We start from the raw sequence: 25,050 nt of genomic DNA, 5'->3' as shown, positions 1-25,050 counted from the left end.
TAGACTATTAACATAATACTCCTTAAACTTTAAGAAATAACAGTAAGGCCCCCCTCAGCTCAATAGCCTTTGCAATCAGCATTCTTCACAATTCTCCACCGTGATCAAAAGGCTATAGTAACAGATACTTTGCTTCCCCTCAAACAGCCCCACTATAGGGCTCCCCCTCAGCTCAAAATCCTTACTGAGAAACCAAACTAATCAACCTTAAACAATGCCTAAACTTTAAAGTAGGCAAGGCTTTGGTTAACATGTTTGCAGGGTTGTCAGCTGTCCCAATCTTAGCAACTTCCACCAACCCTTTGTTAACTATGTCCTTCACAAAATGGTGTCTTACATCAATGTGCTTCGACCTTTCATGAAAGACACTATGCTTCACTAGATGTAGAGCACTTTGGCTGTCACAATAAACAACCAATGATTTCTGCTCAATCCCAAACTCTTTCAGAATGCCCTTCAACCATAAACTTTCTTTCCCTGCTTCTGTCAAGGCTATGTACTCTGCCTCTATTGTTGACAAAGCAACCACACTTTGGAATGAAGACTTCCAGGAAATAGTAGCTCCATATAGTGTAAAGACATATCCAGTTTGAGATCTTCTATTGTCTTGATTAAGGATAGTGGTCTACTGAAATTTGGCCTTTTAATTGTTTTAAGTACAATATTGTATTTGATCGACTACTAGCCAATATTGTATTTAGCGATTTTGCAACATGTCGACTTCAAAATTAAATATTAAGGTCAACTGAAATTGAAGATCGTGGATGATAATTGAATTTTGATCGTTCTATTGAAATTTAGAATCTCTTATCTTCAGAGGACGGGTGACTAGAAATGCGAGTTGATGACGATATTAAGATTTTAGGGTAAATATTAATTTAATTATTAAATTATTTCCACACTATTAATTATATTATGAATTGCTAGAAATATTTTTTTAACCTTGAACTTTTTCACATCTATTTTTTTTTATTTTGAAAAGCCAGATTATTATAGTATATTTTAATTTTTTTTTTCTTTATAAATTGATGTGGCTCAAACAACGTCGTTTTAGCCACTGAAATCAAAAAACACACTCACACGCTCTAGTTTTATAGCTGACTCGAACCTTCAACCTATTGATTGGAGGAGAAGCGTCTTACCAATAGACTGCGCTTCATCGTCTCCAACATGTATATTCCTGATCTTAGCTAAAGGCTATTCTAGAGAGTTATTAGTTCTTAAGAAAAATATCACTGTCATGAAAAGATATTAGGAAGAATAATCTTTATTATCTAGATGCAAAACCCATGATAGAAGATTTTGAATTGAACATATATAGTGGATGAGTCTAAATATGGTAATCCCTCCATCCACCAATTCATGTCCTAATTTGTCATTTTGATTCGTACATCAATTCGTGTCCTACCCATTTTTAGTAACTATTTCCTTAACAAATAAATCACTTTTTTCTTAAAAGTCATGTTCCCCCTTCCCCTTGGACACAAATTGGTGGATAGAGGGAGTATAAGATTAAGTCATGTTGTGGAAGGGGGGCGATGGACGAAGATTGTTTAACCTAAAGTGTACCTCTAGATTGCTCGCAAGAGAACGAGGCCAATCATAGAGGGATAAGTTTCCCAAGTCGTGTTCTCGAAGAAAGCTTAGCAGGACTAATGATTTTATGTGTTACACACATGAAATTAAAAACATCCTAAACATTCTATCCATATTTTCAAGAATTGTTTATAAACAAAGAAGAGATAAATTAAGACAAATAAACACAATAAGAACCTTTCAAGTATTAAATACAAAACAAGTCTATGGTTCATAATTCTTTATCTCGAGAGTACACAACTAACAAGTAATTTATGTTGTCATTTAATTCCAACAGTAACTTTGCAAAAATACTCAATCATTAACTTTCGTATTCATGAATTGAAGCTACACAAAGGAAATTACAAGAATTAATTAATAATCAGGCTACACATTTCCAATTAAGCCTAACTCCCATTAAACCACGATCAAATGGAGAAATTTTATCTAGATCTCATTCGTTATTTAGAAAGATTAAGCAATGGCCAATTGATAATCTAAATATGAACAATTCGATCGGATAAAGCAAAAATCATTGCAAGTAAATTAACTCTCGATCAAATTTCCTGAACCTTAGATGATAAATTTATTCCACCACAGGAGAAAATACTTCATTAAAATCCACTCCCTCCTTTTGAGTGAACCCTCTGACTACTAATCTTGCTTTATACCTGATCTTAGTGACTTTAGCTGATTCTACCTTCTTCTTAAAGATCCACTTACAACTTACTGCTTTCTGGGATTTAGGTTTCTTTACAAGAATCCAAGTCCCATTCTTAATCAATGAAGCAATTTCTTCATTCATGGCTTCAATCCATTTCCCTTTTTCATTTCCGCTAATGGCTTCAGTATAGCTATTAGGCTCAGAGTACTCAATTTCCTTAGCAACATTCAAAGCATAGTAAATCATGTTAGCTTCTGCAAATCTAGATGTAGGCTTAATAGATCTTCAAGTTCTGTCCCTAGCTAGCTTATAGTTTCTGAGATCATTAGTAGTAGCATCATACTGATCCATCATCTTCTAAAGTTTGACTAGATTCTTCATCAGATATCTCATCAGTCTTATTATCAGTAAGCTCCACCTTAATTCTAGTATCAGGCCTTTCTCTACTTTTAGTAGTTAACTTCACTCTCTCAGTATTAGCATATGGTAGTTCTTCCTCATTAAACTTCACATCCCTACTAATAATGATTTTCTATTTCCTAGGTTCTATACACCAAAGCCTATAGCCCTTTACACCCTTTTGGTAACCTAGAATAATGCACTTGAAAGCTCTAGCTTCTAACTTATCTTGTTTTGTGTGTGCATAAGTTTTACACCCAAAACCCCTCAAGTTAGAGTAGTTACCCTTACTTCCATACCACCTATAATCAGGTGTATCAAAATCTATATAGGAAGCGGGGCATTTGTTTATAAGAACTGCAGCAGTAGAAACTAGCTTAACCCAAAATTTCTTAGACAGTCCAGAATTTAAGAGCATACACCTAACTTTCTCTAATATGATTTTATTCATTCTCTCAACAACTCCATTTTGCTGTGGATGACCAGGTACAGCTCTATGTCTCTTCATCCCCTTTTCTCTACAGAATTCTTGAAATTTCTCAGATAGGAACTCTAGCCCATTATCAGTTCTAAAGCATTTTAAACTAGTCCATTTTTCCACTTCAACTTCTAGGCACCATTCTCTAAACTTATCAAATGCCTCAGTCTTATCTTTCAAGATATATATCCAAAGTTTTCTAGAATAGTCATCAATGATGCTCATGAAATATTTCCCACCACCTACAGTTTCAGTTTGAGAAGGTCTCCACAAATCACTATGTGCATAGTCTAGGGGGGCTGTATATGTGTGTTTTCCAGCAGGGTCTGAGATTTTCTTACTCTTTCCTAATGCACAGTATTCACAAACCTCAAGCTTATTGCCACTATCTATGTTTATCAGTCCCTGCTTGACTAACTCTTTCATACCTCCCTCACTAACATGCCCGAGTCTTTTATGACATAGGTCAGTGGACTCTATACTATAAGAATCATCTATACAACATCCAAGCAATATAAACTATTCTTTCTATTTCCAGTCATGACAGTAATAGAGTTCTTAATAATCGATAATTTTCCATTTTCATAAATGAAAGAACAGCCCTTAGATTCTAGCATGCCAAGAGAGATTAAATTTCTTTTCAAGCCTGGGATATATCTAACATCAGATAGAATTTTGAAAGAATTGTCATGCATTTTGAGTTTCACAGATCCCATACCATTTACTTTGCAAACCTGATTATTTCCAAGAAGTACAGAGCCCTGATCATCTTCAGTGAGTTGCTGGAACCAAGACTTTTTTGGACACATATGGAAGCTACACCCTGAGTCCATAATCCAAGCATCTTCAACATTCTTTTTAACAATGTTCAAGACCTCTTCATTCTCCACTCTCTCAGTTAGATCCACTGTGTTGGCTTTTCGGTCTTTATCTGCTTGAGTCTTTTTCCAAGCATAGCAGTTCTTCTTAAGGTGTCCAGGCTTCTTGCACCAATGGCATGTTCTGGTCTCATTTCCATCTGCATCTTTTGCTTTGGATTGACTTTGTTTGCTAGATTTCGGAGTCCCTTTATTTGCCTTCTTGCCATTAAATTTTGTTACATTTAAACTCTGTGCAGCTTGTTCTTTATTTCCATTGTTTTGTTTCTGCAACTCCTTTGCCTTAATGGCCAATTGAACTTCCTCCAAAAGTGATAGAATCTATTCTACCATATAACATGGCATCATTTAACTGATCAAAAGACTTAGGCAAAGCATTTAACAATATGATTGCCTTGTCTTCTTCATCAAGGCTGACATTAATGTTCTCCAAATCATCAATCGATTTGTTGAACTCATCAAGTTGTTCACTGATCCTCTTTTATTCCAAGAACTTGTATGAATACAATTTTTTGTTTCATGAACATCCAATTTGCAAATGGCTTTGTCATATACTCCATCCGTCCCAATATTCAAGTCTCCTATTCTTTTTTGAGCCGTCTCAATATGCAAGTCTCCTCTCATTTTTAGCATAAATTAAGATAGAATTAGTTCAATTAATTAACAATTCACTCTCTCTCTCTCCACTAATTATAACAATTCTCTCTCTCTCTCTCTCTCTCTCTCCCTATCTATTGCTAACCCTAGCCTATCTCGAATCTTTCACTCTCTCTCTTCGCCTTTTCTCTCTAAAATCAAGTGTCGCCCGCTTCGGGTGAAAACCCTAAGGCTCGCCGTCTTCCTCCATTCTTTCAGTCCACCGCCTTTCTCCGTTCTTTTCCTCCGCCGTGATGAACCCCTTGTATGGTTGGAAGGAATATCTGAGCGATGAAGTGATTCCTGACACCGAAGATTCTCTGTCGTTGTGGGGTGATCCACCACCTGTGTTTTTCCCTTTCTCCCTGTCGGAGACGTTGCCGGCGTCGCCTGAGGAGTGTGGTGGTAGCGCGTTAGAGAGCGAGGGCGTCCGAGAGTATGAGGTAGATGAGAGTCCTTCTCCTCCGTTTCGACCTCCGATCATCCGACGCCCTGCAAGGATAAAAACGAGAGAGAGGTTCCCTAAATCCTCTGAAATTAAGAGAGATTTCGACCTTCTCTATCATGAAACTTGGGGATCTGACTTTCTGAGCAAGGAAAACCCTAGATGGCTGGCGAACTCGGAGGAATTGGAGGCAAAATTGGAGGAACCAAACGAGTGGTGGCCCACTGCATCCATAGCCCACCTTCGGATGCTCGCACATATGTTTCCAATTCTATTTCTGGTGACTTCTCCTCCTGTTTCGAATTTATATTTATTTCCGGTGAGATCTTCCCTGTTTCTCATGCTTATTTGGTTTCGGGTGATTCCCAATTCTGTTTCTTGGTGTTCTGATTTTTGTTTCCCCTGATTAATTGTGTACTTGGGTTTCTTGGTGGCTGCATGCAAGAGCACTAGGGTTTGTTGGTTGTCAGTTGGCTCTGAAATGATATAAACATGCTCTGATTATACTCTATGATGGTTAAATGTGATGTTTGTGCTTTGTGTGTTCGTGTGCTTACGTTGTGATGTGTAGTTGGATGCCATCTTCATTCATGTGGGGTGTGTAGTTGGCCGCCACCTTGGTGTTTGGTGGTTGTGTGTTGCCATTAATTGTGGGGTGTGTAGTTGGCTGCCATCTTAATTGTGGGGTGTGTAGTTGGCTGCCATCTTGATGTTTGGTGGTTGTTCTTGCTATCTTGGTGTGCTACCATTTGTTGTGGGTTGTGTAGTTGGCTGCCACCTTAATCTTGGGGTGTGTAGTTGACTGCCACATTCATTAATCATGCTACTTTGCTGCATATAGGCATTAAATGGCAACAAATAAAATCTGCCATACATTTTCAACTTTTCTAAACATGTTTCCTACTACAAAATCTAAACTGCACTATATCTTCATGTAGGCATTTACAAAAACTCAAAAACCCTTCAAGATGATAGCTTTAATCAAGCAACATCATGGCATTGAAAAGTTCTTCAATGCCATCCATATTTGCTTCATTAATGCCTAATCTGTCCATTAGCTCTGCTAGTCCTTCCTCTGCACCTTTCTCTTTCAAATGTCTCACGCATTCTGTGACAAGTTCATGGGGGACTTCCGAACTTATTGGAAGTAAATCTTGTCTCATCAATGAACCTTTCTTCATATGTGGCAGCTTGTAACAGTTATTGCCTTTCACATTCATGATCTCCAACATGCAACCTTGTAAGCTTAAGAAAAGACAATTTAAAGACATTAGATCTAGGTCTTCATAAGCTTTATGCACTGCATTTACTAAATCATCAACATCACTACATGCAATTTCAGTTTGTAGGCTTTGAATGGCCCTAAAAAACCCAAGGTCATTGATATTGGTGTCGGGTGAGTTTGGAGATTGATTCACAATGTTGATATTGAAACCATCACGTGTGGCAGCCTCTCTAAACTCCAAGTCATCATTGCAAATATGTGGTCTTGCATTATCTTGTTGAACAAACACATCTTTGCTTGCAAAAGATGGCCACTTGGCTATGATGGCAGGCACAATCTGCCATAGTAAATAAGTAAGCATGAAAATTATTTCTTATAACTTTTCAATCTGCCATATAAATGATGCATATAGGCATTACCTTGTTGATGAAATAGTCTCTCATAACTGGTTTGCTGACACTTTCTATGGGCTTTTGCTCTAGAGTGCCAGCCACCCTGTTCTTACTTGATCTTTTTGCTGCCACCATCTCTGTAAATGGGAAGATGCCTATCTTCCCATCAAATAAAATGCTCCCATCTTCAGCAAACAGTGGCCGGCACACTGTACATATAAACATCACCTTTTTGTATGAAGTTCTTGTTCTTGCAAGTTCTATGTGGTTCAACCTCTGTTGGTGTTAAATAGAACCTGTGAGAACTCTTGGTTAAGTAAAACCATTTCTTATCTACGTGTACAATGTTTTGCATGCTCTTGAACCTCAAGTTATGTGACAGCCTGCCAATCTCTATTGCATCTAAGCAAAACCTCAACCTTAACAGCTTATTTTGGGTTGTAAGGTCAGGTTTTAGTGCACTCGTGTGAGCTTTGATCAGACCTTGATCTATCCAGCGACCTACGGTGCTCTTGTTGCAATTTATGCCACTAGCTATTCTCCTTATGGTAGACCTCTTTGTTAAATCTAAACTTGCAATTAGCTCTAGGTCTATTTCAACTCTTTTTCTCCTTGGTCTTGCTATCTTCTTACTTGATGAGTTTATGGCATGCCCTTGACTTTGTTGTTGTTTTGCCTCAGCCCAAATGTGCGAAACAGTCCGCCGGCAGACGTGGAACTTCTCTTCCATAGCTTTCATCTTCCCTCTTGGTGGCTTCCCATTTTTGCTTTCAAGAAGAAGGAATTGAAGCATAGAAGACCTCTTCTCTGTTGTTAAATCTTTTCTTCTCATCCTCTTTTTTTAGATTCTCTTTTGGTCACACTTGATTATGTAAGAATTGTGAGCAAACAATAGCTCTCTTTTAATAGCTGTAGTTGCACGAAAATTGATGTGTTTTCAAATTTTTTGGAACGAAATTGTTAAGTTTGGAGCCCAAACAGTCTCTGCCGCCTTTTTTTCCCCTAGTTCTGCAGTTTTTTCCCTTTCTAAATGGGCAGCAATTACTTTAGTTAAATGTACGTAATAATTAAAGTAATTCTATTAAAGATAAAACAGATTCTATTTTTAATCCAAAAGGCATTTTATTAGTCACTTTAATTAGTTAATAAAATAACATTAAATAAAGCACTAATGATGTGGTCCCTACTACTTTTACATCTAATTTAACTCTCCTTAATACTCGTGCCCAAAAGCAAGGAGACTTGAATATTGGGACGGAGGGAGTACAAGCTTTCTAGTTTGGCCCATACACCAACAACATTAGATTCCCTTGAGACTTCTCTAAAGACTTTGTCAGTCAAATAAAGTATAATTGTGCTATGAGCCTTCTCCATCATTTTCCTCATCTGTTGATCGATCTTTGCGTCAGGATCCTTCTTCTCCGAATCTGCATTAAGTGCGCCTGCTAAACCTTGCTGGATTAGCATCGCCTTCATTTTTATACGCCAAAGGCCGAAATCGTTCTTCCCAGAGAACTTCTCTACATCGAACCACACTGCCATTGCAAAGTATCTTCAGCTCTAGTTTGGTTCTATTTTCATTCCCACAGACGACGCCAATTTGTGAACTGAAGAACCTTCACAAATCAATTCGAACGTAGCAAAGATGATAAAGAATTGAAAGGAAGAGTACACAATATTTAACGTGATTCGATCCGGAGATCTACTCCATGGGAGGGTCAACACGATGATCTTTTATTGATTGAACAAATGAGAAGAAACTCAATTACAACACATTGCAATCACAGATCAAAAGCAGTTCTAAATCTCAGCTAGAACTCACTCTCAAACACTCTCTAGCAGCTAACTTTTTCTCTCTTCTTGCTCAACGAATAAAAACCGTAAACAATGAGAAATTTACACCAATATATACACTGAAGATTAGACATGAAAAATACAATCGAAAACTGCTTCTAAATCTATCTTGAAATCGCAACTAGATGAACTTCAAAACTAATGCAGAAGACCATTGCTAAAATAGAATTTTGAAGACAATTTATATTCCAGTCCCTCCAGTTATCTATATTGCATAAAAGCCCTGTTAGAACATGGTATAAACATATTTGTATAGCTAGAAGACATGTTTAGGAGACTGGATTGTTTGTGTTGTATTGCTTGCTTTCTTTGAGTATTACAAGCTCCCTTTTTATAGGGTTACAATTGAACTAAATAAGGTAAGTAAGTAAAAAGGAAACATCTATCAAGGATCTTTGATTGATTCTTAATTTATCTATTTCCTTTCAACACTCTCCCTCAAGTTGAGTGACAAAATTTCCGATACTCAACTTGCCAAGAACTTCTGCAAAATTCTTGGAGTTCACAGCTTTGGTTAGGATATCTGCAAGTTAGTCTTCTGATCGTACAAACGGTAAAGTCACAATGCCACCTTCAATCTTTTCTTTGATAAAGTGCCTATCAACCTCAACATGTATGGTTCTATCATGTTGAACAGGGTTCTCAGATATGCTGATGGCAGCTTTATTGTCACAAAATATTTGGCATGTTTTTGTTGGATGGAGACCTAACTCCATTAATAGTCTCCTTAACCAGAGAACTTAAGTCAGCCCACTCTTGATTCCTCTAAACTCTGCTTCTGCACTTGAAAGAGCCACCACCTTCTGTTTCTTACTACTCCATGATACAAGATTACCTCCAATAAAGGCAAAGTATCCCGCTGTTGATTTCCTATCAATCGGGTTTCCAGCCCAATCAGCATCCGTGTAGGCCTGTATATCCAAATGTCCCGTCCTCTTGAACAACACTCCATAATCAAAGGTTCCTTTCAAGTACCTCACAATTATGAGTGCAGCTTCCAAGTGGCCAGCTTGTGGTTGGTGCATAAATTGACTCACAACACCAACAGCATAGGCAATATCAGGTCGGGTATGAGAAAGGTAGATGAGTTTTCCCACCAGACGCTGATATTGTCCTCGATCAGCTAACTCAGCTCATTTCACAATTTGTAACCCATGATTTACAACAATAGGAGTTTCTGCTGGCTTGCAATCTAGCATCCCTGTTTCTGCTAGAAGATCTAGAATATACTTCTTCTGGTTGATGAAGATCCCCTTCTCTGATCTGAGAACTTCAATTCCGAGGAAGTATTTTAGTTTTCCCAAGTCCTTCATCTCGAATTCTTTGAAAAAACTTTCTTTCAACTTCTGAATCTCCTCTGTGTCATCCCCTGTTATGATCATGTCATCAATATAAATAACCAAACAGGAAATAAGATCACCTCGTTTCTTTAAGAATAAGTTGTGGTCAGAGTTGCTTTGCTGGTATCCAAACTTCTTCATAGCTGTGGTGAATCTCCCAAACCAGGCTCTGGGAGACTGTTTGAGCCCATATAAGGTCTTCTTCAACTTGCATACCTCACCATCTTCGAAATCTTCTGAAAAACCTTGGGGTATCTCCATGTAGACCTCCCTGTCTTCTTAAAGTTCTCCATGAAGGAAAGCATTTGCAACATCGAACTGATGGAGATCCTAGTCTTTATTAGCAGCAATGGAGAGGAGGACTCTAACGGTGTTCATCTTTGCGACAGGTGAGAAGGTCTCTTCATAGTCGATCACATACATCTGCGTGTATCCTTTTGCGACTAGTCGAGCTTTGTAACGCTCAATAGAACCATCTGGTCTCCTTTTGATTGTGAAAACCCATTTGCATCCTACAGTTTTCTTCCTTTTTGGCAACCTACTCTTCTCCCATGTGTGATTTCGGTTCAGGGCACTTATCTCTTTCTTCATAGCATTTCTCCAATGCTCGATCTTGAGAGCCTGTTCTGCTGTTTGTGGGATCTCCTCATCATATAAGGCTGCTTCATAGGCTGCTGCATTTTTGGACAAGTTTCCTTTGGCGATATTCCCAACTGAGTATCGAGAATTCTGCACGATCTTCTCTGGGGTATACCGTTTAGGAGGCACACCCCGATTACTTCTGGGTGGTAGCATATATCTCACAGTATCTCCATCTACTGTATTCTCCTCCTGTTCTTCTTCAATGACTTGAGAAATATGATAAGTAGAATCAGAAGACACAGTAGTAGGTTCAAAAGCTCTTACCTCAGATATCAGTGGCGGAGAAGATATAGGCTCATGCAGCGGACTAAATTGTTCTGAAGTGGATGAAACATGCTCGGCGACAAGGCTAACTTTTTCTGTTGGGTCTGCTTCCGGGCCTGGCATTAGTAACCAACTTAACAAGTCGATCTCACTCTCTTTCTTACTCTTCCCCTGACTGTTAAGGTGGGTACTATAAAAATACTCAGTTTCAAGAAAGTCGCAGTTCATGGTGGTTATGATTTGACGGGTTTTAGGATTGTAACATCTATACCCTTTTTGGTTAACACCATACCCGACAAACACACACTTAATGGCACAAGGAGAGAGTTTAGTTCGTTCATACTTGGGAATATGAACGAATACAGAACTACTAAAAACTCGAGGTTGAAGCGTAAGAGCGAGAGGTATATCAGCAAGAGTGGGTAATTTCTGTAATGGAGTTTGAAGCTGGAGGGTTCTGATGGGAAGGCGATTTATAAGGTAAACAGAGGTGGCGACAGCTTCAGGCCAGAAGTGGGTGGGTACCTTAGACTCAAGCATCATAGCACGGGTCATTTCAAGGAGAATTCTATTTTTTCGTTCAGCAACACCGTTTTGTTCGGGAGTATGGGGACAAGTGATTTGATGAATTATCCCTCTTTGTTGACAGAAGTTCTGCATGGATCGATTGACAAATTCCCCCCATTATCGGTTCTAAGGGTTTAGATATGTTTCTGAAATTGAGTTTGAATCATGTTGAAGAAATGAGTGAACTTTTCAAAAACTTGAGATTTATTTTTGAGAAAGTACACCCATATCATCCTAGTGCAATCATCAATAAAGAGCATAAAATAACTAAAACCTTGACCCCCCACAACAGGTGAAGGACCCCAAACATCAGAATGAACAAGAGAAAATATGGAGTTCACTTGTGTATCATTAGGCTTAAAAGATTTTCAGTGGCTTTTAGCTAAAACACAAGTCTCACAAGATAAAGTCTCATTTTTCACTAATTTAGGAAATAAAAGCTTAAGATACCCCGTGGATGGATGCCCTAACCGACGGTGCCAAAGCCAGGCTTCCTGGTCAGCAGTTCCGTGAGCCAGCATCACCTTGCCTTGTTGAGCTATCTCATCCACATAGTACAATCCATCCCGCTCAATGCCACGCCCAATAATCTCCCCCGTCCTGATATCCTGAAGAAAACAGAAGTGGGGATGCATTATCATGGTACAATTGAGTTCTTTTGTAACATGGCTACTAGAAAACAGTTTATGAGAAAGAGATGGAACATATAGACAATTTGAGAGACGAAGAGTAGGAGAAATTTCTATAGTTCCGACTCCTTCAACACGAGTCAAATCACCACTAGCAGTTTGAACATGTGTTCGGTGGGATGTTGATGACTTAATAATATCAGTTTTATGAAAGGTTATCGTATCAGTAGCTCCACAATAAAAAAAATCACCCTTCCTCTCTATCCCTATTATCACAAGAGGCTTGATATGCAGCGGATAAATTTAGGGAATTTCTACATAATTGGGGAGTGATTTTAGTATTATGTAGAAGATTGGGGTGTTTATGTAATTTACGAAAACTTAGGGGGGCAGTTTGCATAAGATGGGGTAAGTTCTGTAATTTAACAAAACCTCGGGGTAGCTTTTGTATTTTATTAAAACTTAGGGGGCAAATTTTAAGGGATGGGGTATTTTTTGCAAACAAAGAGAAGAATGAGGGTTTAGTGTGAAAACACCAAACCCTGTACCTAATTTTAATTCCGCATTCCCTTCTCCAGCCGCCTCCCTCTCACACCTGCTCCCTCCGTTCTGCCCAGCCGGGGATGCCTGATCCGCGGCCACCGCCGCTGCTTCCGCAACCACCACTTCTGTTCCGGTAGGCCTTTCACGTCTGCTCCCTCCGTTCTGCCCAGCCGGGGACGTCCGATTCGTGGCCACCACCGCTCCTCCCGCAGCCACCGCCTCTGCTCCGGTAGGCCTCTGATAGTTAGCCACGCCTTGAAAAGTACCGTAGTAATAATTCGGCGGCGGCAGCGAAGATTGGGTGGCGGCGGCGATCGAGATGCCTGGGTTCTTTCCTCCGCCTTCTTCACTCATTGTTGCTGAAATTAGACGAAAGTGATTATGGGATCACGGTGCTAGGGTTCCGGCTCTCGGAAATTGATCAATTCCAAGTCCGAAAGGCTGCTGGCGCCTTACCCTTTGCCGCGATGAAGGGTTTCCTGAGCGATTTTGAGGGCTTCTATCGGCGGTGGTTTACTGCAATCGGGCTTCCAGCCATGGTGCATGGCGGAATGTGGTGGTAAGTCCGGTCCCGGTCTCTTTCGATGATGAAATGTTGGCGTCGAAGCGGTTGGTTGCCGGCTGCAAGATCTGTAGCCGGGCGGCCTCCCTTCTCATTTTTGAGAAGGCCGATTCGGCTGAGGAAGTTAATTTATTTGAGGTGGTTGGATTTGTGGCTTGAATCTTTCCTGACATATCAAAAATCATTCATCAATGTTCCAAATACCTCAAAACAATCATGCCTGCTCTGATACCATGTTAGACATCGTATAAACATATTTGTATAGCTAGAAGACTTCTTTAGGAGACTGAATTGTTTGTGTTGTATTACTTGCTTTCTTTAAGTATTACAAGCTCTCTTTTATAAGGTTACAATTGAACTAAATAAGGTAAGTAAGTAAAAAGGAAACATCTATCAAGAATCTTTGATTGATTCTTAATTGATCTATTTCCTTTCAACAAGTCCCTCAGTAAATATTGCATGCATGGCCAAAAAACTCTAACACTATAAATAGCCATAGTCACTTTGTGTGTGTATTCGTTTTCTATTTTCATTTATTGTAATATAAGAAAATAGGTCTGCGTTGAAAGTGAGATCAGATTGAAAAATTTAAAATAAAAAAAGTGGTTTTGCCCAAAATTTTATATTAATACTCCCTCCGTCCATGAAAGAATTTCCTAGGAGGGAGTGACACGAGTTTTAAGAAAAAATATTGTTGAGTGTATTGAGATTGGATAAAAGGTAATTGAGTGTATTGAGAGTGATGAAAATGTGTTATAATTAATATTGAGAAGTGTGAAAAGTGAAAAGTAAGAGGATTATAAGTGGTGGGGTATAGTCCAAAAATAGGTAGGAAGTTCTTTTATGGACGTCCCAAAAAAGAAAGATAGGAAGTTCTTTCATGGACGGATGGAGTATTATTTTATCTATAGTGAATTCCAGTCAATTTTCCGTAAACAAATTCTTCAAAATTGTGGTATCATTATTTTACATTTTATATTGTTGATTAACTTAGATCGAATTTATGGTGAAATTTGTTCGATTAACACCAATCAGCTCCAATGTGATAAGTATGATTTCAGGCACCAAAGACTAACTTCATGACATATATATCTGATAAAATATTAATATTTGAGCATAAAATAATTTATTCTTTTTCTCGATGAAATACAATAATTTATTCTTACCCTTGCATATATTGAATTTTGTGTTGCCTTACGTCATAACGTGGATATATCATGTATAAAATACAATGTGTTGCTATCAACACTTCAATTATTAGTGTTATAAAGCATCATACCATTTTTTCTCAAAAAAAAAAAAAAGCATCATACCATTAACTAAGAATATGCTAGTAACTATTACGAAAGCATTATGCCATATGCTAAGAATATAATATCTCGAAAAAGAAAAAAAATAATCCCACTCGAATGACGTGGAAAATCCTAGCCACGTGGAATCCGACGTGGCAGGAGAAAGCCCGTAGTGGCAGCCGTTAATCGCATGTGGAGTGAAGGAAAGCGCGTGGCAAACTCAAACCGCCGCGCGCGCGCTGGCGCCAAGCACAGGTCACCCTGGAGCCAATGAGAGCGCACCACGTAGGCGTAAAGTTCATCCCCGCTCTCTTGTAGGATTCCTTGTTAACAATGGAAGCAAACATATCCTTTCCCGTATCCTCGCTTCGTAACCCTTATTTGAAGAGGTTCTTCATCGGTGGGCTTGAGATTATTCCCCATAAATAATCTCCAGCCTCTCTTCTTAATCGTCTTGTTCTCTCTTCGATTAATTCACGCGTACAATTATAATGGACGCCACCGCCATGTCTCTGCGTCAGCCTCTTCGCTTTCCACCGACCGGTTGCGCCGCTGCCGCAACGGCTGCTTCGTCTTCGTCCAAGGAACTGAGAGATTCTTCCGGGCTTGTTAGGTTGCGGCGGCGGAGGCCTAGACACGGAGTATTGTCAACTGGATTTCGTGATCTGGGTCATCTGCAGTATTATAAGTCCAGCTTCGATTCTGCCGCCGTAACGGCGGCGGAGGAGACGGAGTCCGGGGGGAGGATGAGTGTGATGAGTGGGAAGGAAGTAAAGAGCGGGAAGGAGGAGAAGTCCGTGAAGAAGATGAAGAAGAAGCAGTTGAAATTGGTCAAGGGATTGTCTAGGGATTTATCCACCTTCTCTCAGATGGGATTTGGATTGGATTCTGCAGGCGCGTTGCTTGATCAGATCAAGGGAAATATGATCACGGTATGAATTGCTTCATAAATCTTCCTAAGTTTTTATTTTAATTATTTGTGTTGTATCAGTCCGATGATCAATTTCAAGTTCACCAAAATCATGTGAATGTTTTTTATCATCAAGTTCTTCAACAATAGCAGGGTTCATCTTATCAACAAAATTGTGCTGATTCTTTCTGTTGCACTGGCGAATATTATTGCCGATGTTTAACACTCTTAGGCATCTCAAATTGCAGGAAGCAACGCAGCTTTTGCTGGAGCAGCTGCAGAAGGTGAAGGCAGAAGAGAAAGAAGCGAAAAGAAGAATGAAAGAAGAGAAAGCAAGAGTGAAGGCAGCAAGTCGAATGCAAATCGGTGGTAATTGCGAAACGTCGTCATCTAGTTCTTCCTCTGAATCGAGCGACAGTGAATGTGGAGAAGTCATTGACATGAAGAGCCTAAAAACCGGGTTACAACAGGTGGAGGAGGAGACATCTTCACCATATCCAACTCCAATCATACCAACCATTCCACCGTCGCTCCAAATTGATGCTGATCCGACACCTCTTTTGGCCTCACCTGAGGAGGAGACGGCGGTGAAGCCTAGCTGTTCAAGCAATACAGAGGATGCAGGTGATTTAGGGTCGAAGAAGATTGAGGTGTGTATGGGAGGGAAATGCAAGAAATCGGGGGCTGGGGCGCTGCTGGAGGAGTTCCAGAGAGTTGTAGGGATTGAAGGTGCAGTTTCAGGGTGCAAATGCATGGGGAAATGCAGGGATGGACCAAATGTCAAGGTTGTCAATGGGCCCACCACTGCCATGGCCTCTCTGTGCATCAAGGTAGGGCTGGAGGATGTGAATGTGATTGTGTCCAGTTTCATTGATGAACATCAGAGTCACAATCACACTGGTTTTGCTGTTGCATCTTAACATAGGAGTTGTGCATTATTGGTTTTTTAATTAGTTACCAAAATGTACAGTATTTTTCTTTATATTCTTTTTTATCAGTTTGCTTGTTTTAGGATTACAAGAATAGAAATATGTTTGGACTTCCAAGTTTTCATTCGATAGATTTCATTCATTTAGATCATTTGTTACTTTTATATTCAAGTTGCATGACTTATCTGAACTTCAAAAAACAAAACAAATCTGAATAATCAAACTCATCTGTAAGGGTATGGGAAGATTTATAATTTCTAGCGTTCTGTGTTCATATTCAGTTTCAATTATTACCGAGTGGAAGACTAATTATTTGACAATTAAAAGTTGAACATATTCAGCACATCAATGGTCCTGACAGTCAACTATTACCAGCCAAGTCAGGAAAATACAGCAATTTAATAGTCTCATTCAAACCAACCATATACCGACCAAGTAAGAAATTAAGATTCTCTTTTGGGCATTAATCATCACGTGATTCACGATATATGTTGCAATTCTTCCATAAAATATGGACGGAGCGTCAAAATTCTGAATCCATTAATCATCACGTGATTTGCGATGTATATATGGTACACCACTCCAGCAAACAAGGACGGAATTAAATTTAAAAAAAAAAAAAAAAAAATCACAAGATTCACGATGTATAATAATCTACGATATATCCCATGTTCTTGTAATGAAATTCAAATATACACTAATCTTTTGTATACATAACGAAATCCTATATCAGAAAGCACAGATCTTCAAATAAAATTAACAATTTCCAGCAGAGGAAAAAATCATGTCATTAACCAAAGAGAATGGATTTTATGAGCGTGTCGAGATCATTTCCGAATTTCTAACTTCTTCTGTTCTTTGGCTACAAGGAGAAAAGAGTAGCACAAAATCAGCCATCTGCATTTCTGGAGAATAAAAGCAGCTAATTGAATATAGAGATAGGTACCAGCTTTCTCTTCTTCCCGTTTTTTAGCAGCTTCAGCTCTTTCCTGGCGTATAAGGGCCAAACGATCTGCAAGTTGTAAGAATAACAACATATTAAGAGACATTATTATTGTTTCTCTTGATTGGCCGAGAAAATTATAAACATGAACAATTATTTCACATAGATATTTATCACTTAACTTGTCTAAATCATTTTTTGGTACTAAACAACCCAATTATGAAACCAGTACAAAAATAATACGGAAGACTGAATCATATATGTACCTAAATCTTTCCTTGCTTGTTCTGTCTTGCCCTGTTCTTGCAACCTCATGTACCTTTCATGAGCTCTCTGCTTCTCAATCTCCTCTCTATAACAAAGAAACCGCAGGCGAATGATGATTGATGAAAAAGTAAGCATAAAAGCTTACCAGCTTAATAAGAAAATCAGCATGATGCATTGCAAGTTAACAAGTTCAGGTGGTTATTACAGAAGTATGAAACTTATTAATGGTTAAAATTAAATGCAATTCTTCCCAAACAGTAATGGCAATACGTACAATCAGAATCATTTTCGGTGTATGATATCAACAAAGCATTAGCATAATCCACAGCAACCTTTTGGCAATTGATGTGAGGGGGTAAACACTTACAGATAATGAACAGCATATGCAGCAAAACTCTTACAGATAATGAATGGTAGAAACAATAAAATGTTCAACCGGGGGGAGGAAATCAGGTGTTTCTATTAACACCACAGAAACAAAGTATTCAAAGATATCTTGTGATGACTTTCTCATGTGGGATTGAATGCCAGGAAATAAGTGAAGTTACGGACCTTTCACGTCTTGAAAGCTCAGTTGTTTTCTCTAGCTGTCAAAAAACACAGCCAGTATTAGATTTAGGAACAACTATTATGCAAACAAATGATAAATTCGAATACGCTACATCAAGGTCCCGTGCTTTCAAGTTCTTTGGCTTTGACAAGTTGGGATTTTCTGTCTGAATGATACCCTGGGGTCCTTTCACCTTCTGTCAACAGAAAATGTTTAATTGTTAGCCATTTAATTGGGATAAACCTAACTGAATGAGAAACACTGCCTAAGCAGCAACAGGCTAGAATATAGACCTCAGATTCATCTTCAGACTCCTCTTCAGATTCTTCATCAGATATCTCATCTTCTACGTCCTCAGCGACTTCCTGATAATACAAAAAGGAAGATCAGAAAATTTGACTATTTAGCATCGCAAATCATTAGCTCCTAAAAATAAGATATCTTGAACGATATGTCCATATCCACAGGACTCGAACTGCTCACATACAAGAATTGAGCAATAACAAGAAAAATATTAAGTTATGCCCTTAAAGATGCTGCCAATCAAGGAAGTTATAGTACAAACTGCAAGGAAGATGTTATAATGCTACACTTCTTAAACTTTATGTAACAACATCTCGACCTCAAAGATATGACCAATTTCATTTCTCGATGAAGCTGAAAACAATAAATTTCTGTATAGAATGAACAAAATGTAGATTGTTTTAAAATTTCAGTATCTCACAATGGAATGAGAGCATGCAAATGACCAATTTCATATCTAGAAGTATTGCTTTTAATTTCATATCAAGTTCTGCGAGAGGTATCTCAGTAACATACTATCATAAGTTAGGACTAGAGAAGTGTGAATTACCTTCTTGAAGGTGCGAGGACGAGAAGAGGTACCAGCCACTGAATTGTTTGCAAATTTAAGAAGAAGAATTGTGTTGGTGAGCTTGATAATCTAAAACTTCAGAAATAAAGAAAATTCAAGTGCTAGAGTATTCACAGCTACATCCTACAATCACTAGGAATCAACAGAAGCTAATTTAAAAGGCACCACTGGTTTTCGAAACTCATCAAACCAAAAGTGAGCTACACAAAGTTAGATGCAACAAGTAAAAAGATACACACATCCATTCATAACAACAAATAGCCATCAGATTAGATTTAAAACTCAAAACCAACTTGCACACTAAGCCACTAAAAAACCCTAATCATGAGTACCCCATTCAATTACTCACCGCCCCAAAAAAATAACATTATTGTAAGAATCTGCTATTTCCTATCACAACCAATCAATCCGAAATTGAAGTACAGATAGCGAGCGCGAAAACAAACAAACGAACAAAAAACTCTGACCAGAAAGACCCAGCATAAATTCATTAAAATTAACAATTATCGTCCTCCATCGCATCGCAGATTATATATTTGCACATGAATTACATTAGAGAGAGACAAAATTTGGAGAAAAGCGTACGCATCTCCTCGGGAGTGGAGAACTGGCGGTGGCCGGTGGGCTTGCCCTTGAACTTGCCTCTCCCCATGATACTTGATGCTTGACAGAGTGTAGTCTCCTCTGCTTACCGAAGAAATGGCGACAATGGGCGATTCGAGTATATCTTTTTTCGTTTTCTTTTTTTTGTAAATTAGACTCGAGTATATTTATAAGAGGGCCTTTTTATTGAATCAGTTACCCAAATCCGAATTCCGAAAGGAGAGTCGTTTGGAAAAAATCTTTTTGTGTTCAATGTTCATCCGAACTAGCATTGAAATTAAATAAGATTTTAAATAAATATAAATATAATTAAAATATAAGTAAATATAAATTATATTAAGTAATAAAATTCACTCTAATTACTTAACAGAAATCTTAAATTAAAAAATGTATATATTTCAACTTTGTATTTTCAATAATTGAAGTACTAATTAATTATTTTTAATTGGTAATACTATAAATATATAAATTCATCACAAAACCAAAAACAAATATAAATGAATATTTTTAAAATACATATTCAAATCGTATTTATTTGATCATCAATAATTTATAATATATTTAAAAAATAGTTTTCAATTGGAAATCAATTTTAAAATTAAATGGGAAACTTGTGAGTATAAGAAAATTGAATGTTTATTTATAAATTATATATTTTATTTTATTTTTTCTTTAACTTCTTATTTTCTATTTTATTTATTTTTAAATTCAATTAAATATAACGTTTGTTGGTTTAGGGGCTGCTGGTATGTGGGGGGAACACACCAGTTAGCAACTTTTTATTTGTTTGCTCGTTTTCTCATAGTATTGAACAAGTTCGTTTTCTCATAGTATTGAACAATTTGTTGATAATGACTCAACAAATGAAAAATATGTCCATTGACAAATAATTAACTACTCATGCATCAAATTAGTGAGCTATCAGCTGTAAAACAAATACTACGAATTTTGTATATGAAAATCAATTTGGGCCATTTAGTTTAATTTGGGCTATTCGTTTGGTTTATTTAATTCATGTCCAAAATGATGTAATCTAGTTTAGGTCATGTATCAATTTTTTCTTTTATATTGCTTTCATATTTTTTTGTTAAATCTAATTAATTTTCTAAAATATGTTGCTTATTTAATATTTAGAAACAGTTTTGCTTTTAATTTAGAACTATTAATTCAATTGAGAGATTAATGTGAGTTGTTGATTCCTATAAAAAGATGTGCGTCATTGAATATAATGCATTAATTATTTGTTCATATACATTTATTGATTTTATTTTTTTTAGTTATTATAGTTAATTTTATCTATGATAGCTAATTTCTATATAATTTTTTTACCGGATTAAATTAATATTAAAATATTTGTAATTTCTATTTTAAAATTAAATAACTATTTTGTTATATAATAAATTATAATGTATGAAACAATATAAAGTAAATGAGTAATTTTACATAATTATGTGAAAAACTTATTGGGTTAATTTAGTATTCAAATAATTGTAATTTCTATTTTAAAATTGAACCAGTATTTTGACTATATAATAATACATAATTATAGTGCATAAAAAATTATAGAGTAATTAAATGATAGTTCAAGAATACTTCATCCGTCCCATAAGAGTATGCATCACTTTTGATGGCACGAGTTAAATAAAATGTTTGATGAGTGTATTGAGAGTTGAAAAAATGATTCTCTTTAGTATAAAATAAGAGTAAAGGATAAGGAGTTAATGGTGGGGTAGTGTCCAAAAATGGCAAGTGCATACACACTCTTGTGCAACATCTCAAAATTGAAATAAGAGCACACTCTTATGGGACGGATGGAGTAATACATAGTATAATAGTTTGATATATATATATATATATATATATATATATATATATATATATATATATATAGGGAAGGGATCAAAAAAGAAATGCAAATGTAGGGAGAATGAAGAAACAATCTTGGACGTTTATTATGCAAGATCTAACGGGCCAAAATTTTGAGATATTTTCATGCATTTAAACCACAAAAGGTCAAATGAGTAAATCTATAATATTATGTAACCGATATTATCTATAATTAATTCATTCAATTGTATTTTATATTTGGTAAGATATAGTGTATCCCTACAAATTGGTTAATGCATCATTACTGTAACCGATTATTTCCATTTGTTATTTTCCAAATTGCTTTTCATTATTAAAATGTTGGTCTTCTTTCAATTCAATCGGTGATCCCCTATTATCAAAAAGGAATTTACAATCAAATTTGCCAAAATCTAAGAACACTATATAAAAAGAGACTCACGTCTTTAATAACACATGAAAATTGGATTCGTAGTGTAAAAATAAATAAATTAATTTACTATTGTAAATTCATCAACTGTATAATTAAATATGGGACTATAAATTAAACGGTAACAATAACAGAGATATCATAAAATAATTGGTTTAGAAAATTTGGAACTTAAAGAACAAAATATATCTGAAAAAAGAAATAATATATATATATATATATATATATATATATATATATATATATATCTTGAAAATTGTGGAACTTGACTCTGAAATGTGTTTTTTTTTCCTGTTAATATAAACATATTCATTGCTTGATTTTTTTTCATATTTTGTAACATATTCAGTAGATTGTTCATATTATTCGCACAACTTGAAAGTTTATTCAGTTTAATATGTTAAATTATTCAGATTAGTTAAATGTTAATTCGACAGAGTCTGTATTTCATATTTTGTAACATATTCAGTACATTTTTCACTTTATTCGCAAACATTGAAAGTTTATTCACTAAAATTATGAATAATACTCCCTCCGTCCCCAAAATAAGTTCCTCTTTGGGGACGGCACAAGTTTTAATGAAAAATGGTAAAGTGTATTGACAGTGGAGAAAAATATGTTATAGTATTGAGAGTGGTGAAAAGGTGAAAAAGTGTTATAATTAGTATTGAGAGTGGTGAAAAAGTGAAAAGTAAGAATAAACAAAATGTTATTAGTGGTGGGTAGTTGTCCAAAAATGGAAAGAAATAAAGAGTAACTTATTTGAGAGACGTCTCAAAAAGGAAAAATATGAACTTATTTCAGGGACGGATAGAGTATTCACTTTATTCGCAAACATTGAAAGTTTATTCACTAAAATTATACTGAATAATATTGAAAATTAATCGAATACCACTTTATTATTAATCGAATAAGTTCCTAATATCACACAATAAGTTCTGAATAATGTTGACATCCATGTGAATACATACGATATAACATCTGAATATTATCATATTACTACGGCAGCCAGAGCTGACCAAGGCCGCAAGAGCTGGAAATCACCAAGGCCGCCAGAGCTGATCAAGGCAGCCAGAGTTGACCAAGGCAGCCAGAGCTGGAAATCACCAAGGCAGCCAGAGCTGGAAATCACCGCAGCAAGAGCTAACCAAGAACGTGTAATTGAAGCTTTACGACTTGTGCATGGCGGCGTCGGCAACCCGTCTTCTGTCGTTTTTTTATCAGAATTCCAGAAATAAAAATCAAATATATCAAGAAAAACCATACTAAATCATACTTGTGTAAAGAGATGACTAAGAAAAAATAATCAAAAGATTTGGAGAAGGCCCAGTTGGACGACAAGATCCACACAGCCATGGTCGTGTTTGCACCGCCTGCGAGCGACTGCAACATCAACTCAGCCGTTCACGGCGTCGCGCAATTCTCAGATCTCACGCCGCGCGAGTTTCAGAGCAGATGTCGGCGAACGAAGTGACGATCCACCCTATTGTTTTGCACTACGTCGATGAGGAGATGGCGGGAGTTGCCGTTCACCGTTGCTATTGACGGCGAGGGGGATGTGAATCGTTGTGGAAAATCTGTCGAATGGGGAGAAGGGGTGAGGGAGGCGGCTGAGGGATTTGCAAGAGAGAGAGAAGTGATAGATTAAAATGGGGGAGTAAATTTCGCCCCATCCGTTTTTATCATTTTCAAAATCTCTTAATTGCCCTTTTCCAATTAAAATGAATAAATGGAAATTTGGTACAATAAATTAAAAGCTGAAAATCAGATTTATCTCAACCACATGATTAAGCGGTTTTAATGGTAGATATTAATTCCTTATTCTTTATACTAAGGGGATTCTTTGTAGATCCCTACCCTATATATATATATATATATATATATATATATATATATATATATATATATATATATATATAGGGAGAGGTTCAAATAAGAACCACTAATAAAATAAGAACAGAGAACCATTTTAAGCCATTCGATCATCAAGATCTACGGTGGATGCATCATCTTGGTGGATGGATGCAGATGCTGGGTTCGAATCCTGAAGGGAGCAAAAAAATTATTTTTTTTGGATGCATTAAATTTAATAGCGGATGCATTAATTTGTATAGCAGATGCAGTAATTTTATTGGTTCTTATATTCTCACGATAATTGTGGTTCTCACTATAACCGCACCCTATATATATATATATATATATATATATATATATATATATATATATATATATATATATATATATATATATATATATATATATATATACTCCCTCCGTCCACCAATTCGTGTCCCACCACTTTTAATCATAAAAAATATCATTAGTCAACTATACTTACTAATTATGGGTCACCTTCTCCACTCAACAAATAATCAATACACTTTTTCAACGGTACTTACTAATTGTGGGCCCCTTGCTCCACTCAACAAATAAATAATACAATTTTTCTTAAAATTCGTGCCTTATTTTCCTAGAATACAAATTGGTGGAGGGAGGGAGTATATAATTTAATGTCGCGTTTTTATTATCATTTTAATTAACTTTGTTTTATTGAATTAAATAGTTTTATATATCCATGATATATATTCATATGAATACTTATGCTATTTTGATTAAATCATTATCCATGGTAGAGAGTTACATGTATTGGTGTAATTTTAAATCCAGTATATAAAAACTATTTTAAGTATTGAATTATTTTTATTAAATTATCTTAACTTTTTATATATAATTGTGTATTGGGGGTACGTAAAATTAAAGTAAAAATTCATTTTAAAATATAAATTAGGAATCGTTATCACCTCTTAGATTATGAAGATCTACGATTAATTTTTCATTTTATTAAATGAATCAGGTCTTGGGTTTGAATTTCATAGGGACGATTTTTATAAATTCATCATTATTTGAATTTCATACGAGTTTGTGATATAGTGATGGTGGATTGGTGAGTTTCAACAAAAAAAATTGAGAAGATAAGAATGAATTATATAGGGAGAGATTGAGACATTGTTGGTTTTGTAAACATTTAATGAGAGTGAGTGCTGACGCAAAGAGAAGAAAAGAAAACATAACATATGTTTGGAAATTATTACTTATAGAATATATTGTGAAAAAGTTATAAAAAAATTCAAAGAAAATGTAAATGAGCGACAAAAGGGTGAAAAGTTAAACAATAAAAATAACTAACAACTAATATCGATTTACACTCTATAACTTAACAGTGGTGAGAGACAAAGATGAGTGTAAAGAAATTGTGGTGTGTTCCCAAGGGGACATCAAGCGGTGCGACCTCCTGTGTGTGAACAGTGAGGTCT

The 25,050-nt window shown here is 36.4% G+C and overlaps 3 protein-coding genes across 4 annotated transcripts; 1 reads left to right on the top strand and 2 right to left on the bottom strand.

Moving 5' to 3' along the window:
- Positions 1 to 6,052: 6,052 nt before the first annotated feature.
- Positions 6,053 to 8,234, bottom strand: LOC131008473 (uncharacterized). The gene is made up of 4 exons (XM_057935348.1): positions 7,960 to 8,234; positions 7,036 to 7,459; positions 6,720 to 6,968; positions 6,053 to 6,637 (listed from the first exon to the last, which is right to left on the bottom strand). The coding sequence occupies exons 1-4, from the start codon at positions 8,232 to 8,234 to the stop codon at positions 6,053 to 6,055; spliced, it is 1,533 nt and encodes a 510-aa protein (XP_057791331.1).
- Positions 8,235 to 14,709: 6,475 nt separating this feature from the next.
- Positions 14,710 to 16,348, top strand: LOC131013472 (diacylglycerol O-acyltransferase 3). The gene is made up of 2 exons (XM_057941564.1): positions 14,710 to 15,317; positions 15,544 to 16,348. Exons 1-2 carry the CDS (start codon positions 14,877 to 14,879, stop codon positions 16,213 to 16,215), a joined length of 1,113 nt encoding a protein of 370 aa, XP_057797547.1. The 5' UTR covers positions 14,710 to 14,876; the 3' UTR covers positions 16,216 to 16,348.
- A 521-nt stretch (positions 16,349 to 16,869) lies between these two features.
- On the bottom strand, positions 16,870 to 19,717 carry LOC131013473 (uncharacterized). Of its 2 annotated transcripts, XM_057941566.1 has the most exons (8): positions 19,444 to 19,717; positions 18,838 to 18,875; positions 18,278 to 18,349; positions 18,097 to 18,180; positions 17,987 to 18,021; positions 17,434 to 17,519; positions 17,171 to 17,236; positions 16,870 to 17,086 (listed from the first exon to the last, which is right to left on the bottom strand). In XM_057941566.1, exons 1-8 carry the CDS (start codon positions 19,508 to 19,510, stop codon positions 17,052 to 17,054), a joined length of 483 nt encoding a protein of 160 aa, XP_057797549.1. In that variant the 5' UTR covers positions 19,511 to 19,717; the 3' UTR covers positions 16,870 to 17,051. The 2 variants fall into 2 exon arrangements, with proteins under 2 accessions (XP_057797549.1, XP_057797548.1); XM_057941565.1 differs by having other exon boundaries at positions 16,870 to 17,236; positions 19,444 to 19,706.
- Between the last annotated feature and the right edge of the window lie 5,333 nt (positions 19,718 to 25,050).

This window comes from Salvia miltiorrhiza, chromosome 2 (genome assembly GCF_028751815.1).
Source record: "Salvia miltiorrhiza cultivar Shanhuang (shh) chromosome 2, IMPLAD_Smil_shh, whole genome shotgun sequence".
Classification (NCBI taxonomy): Eukaryota; Viridiplantae; Streptophyta; class Magnoliopsida; order Lamiales; family Lamiaceae; genus Salvia; species Salvia miltiorrhiza.
The sequence above is the reverse complement of the archived record's forward strand: the minus strand, read 5'-3'. Positions and strand labels throughout refer to the sequence as shown.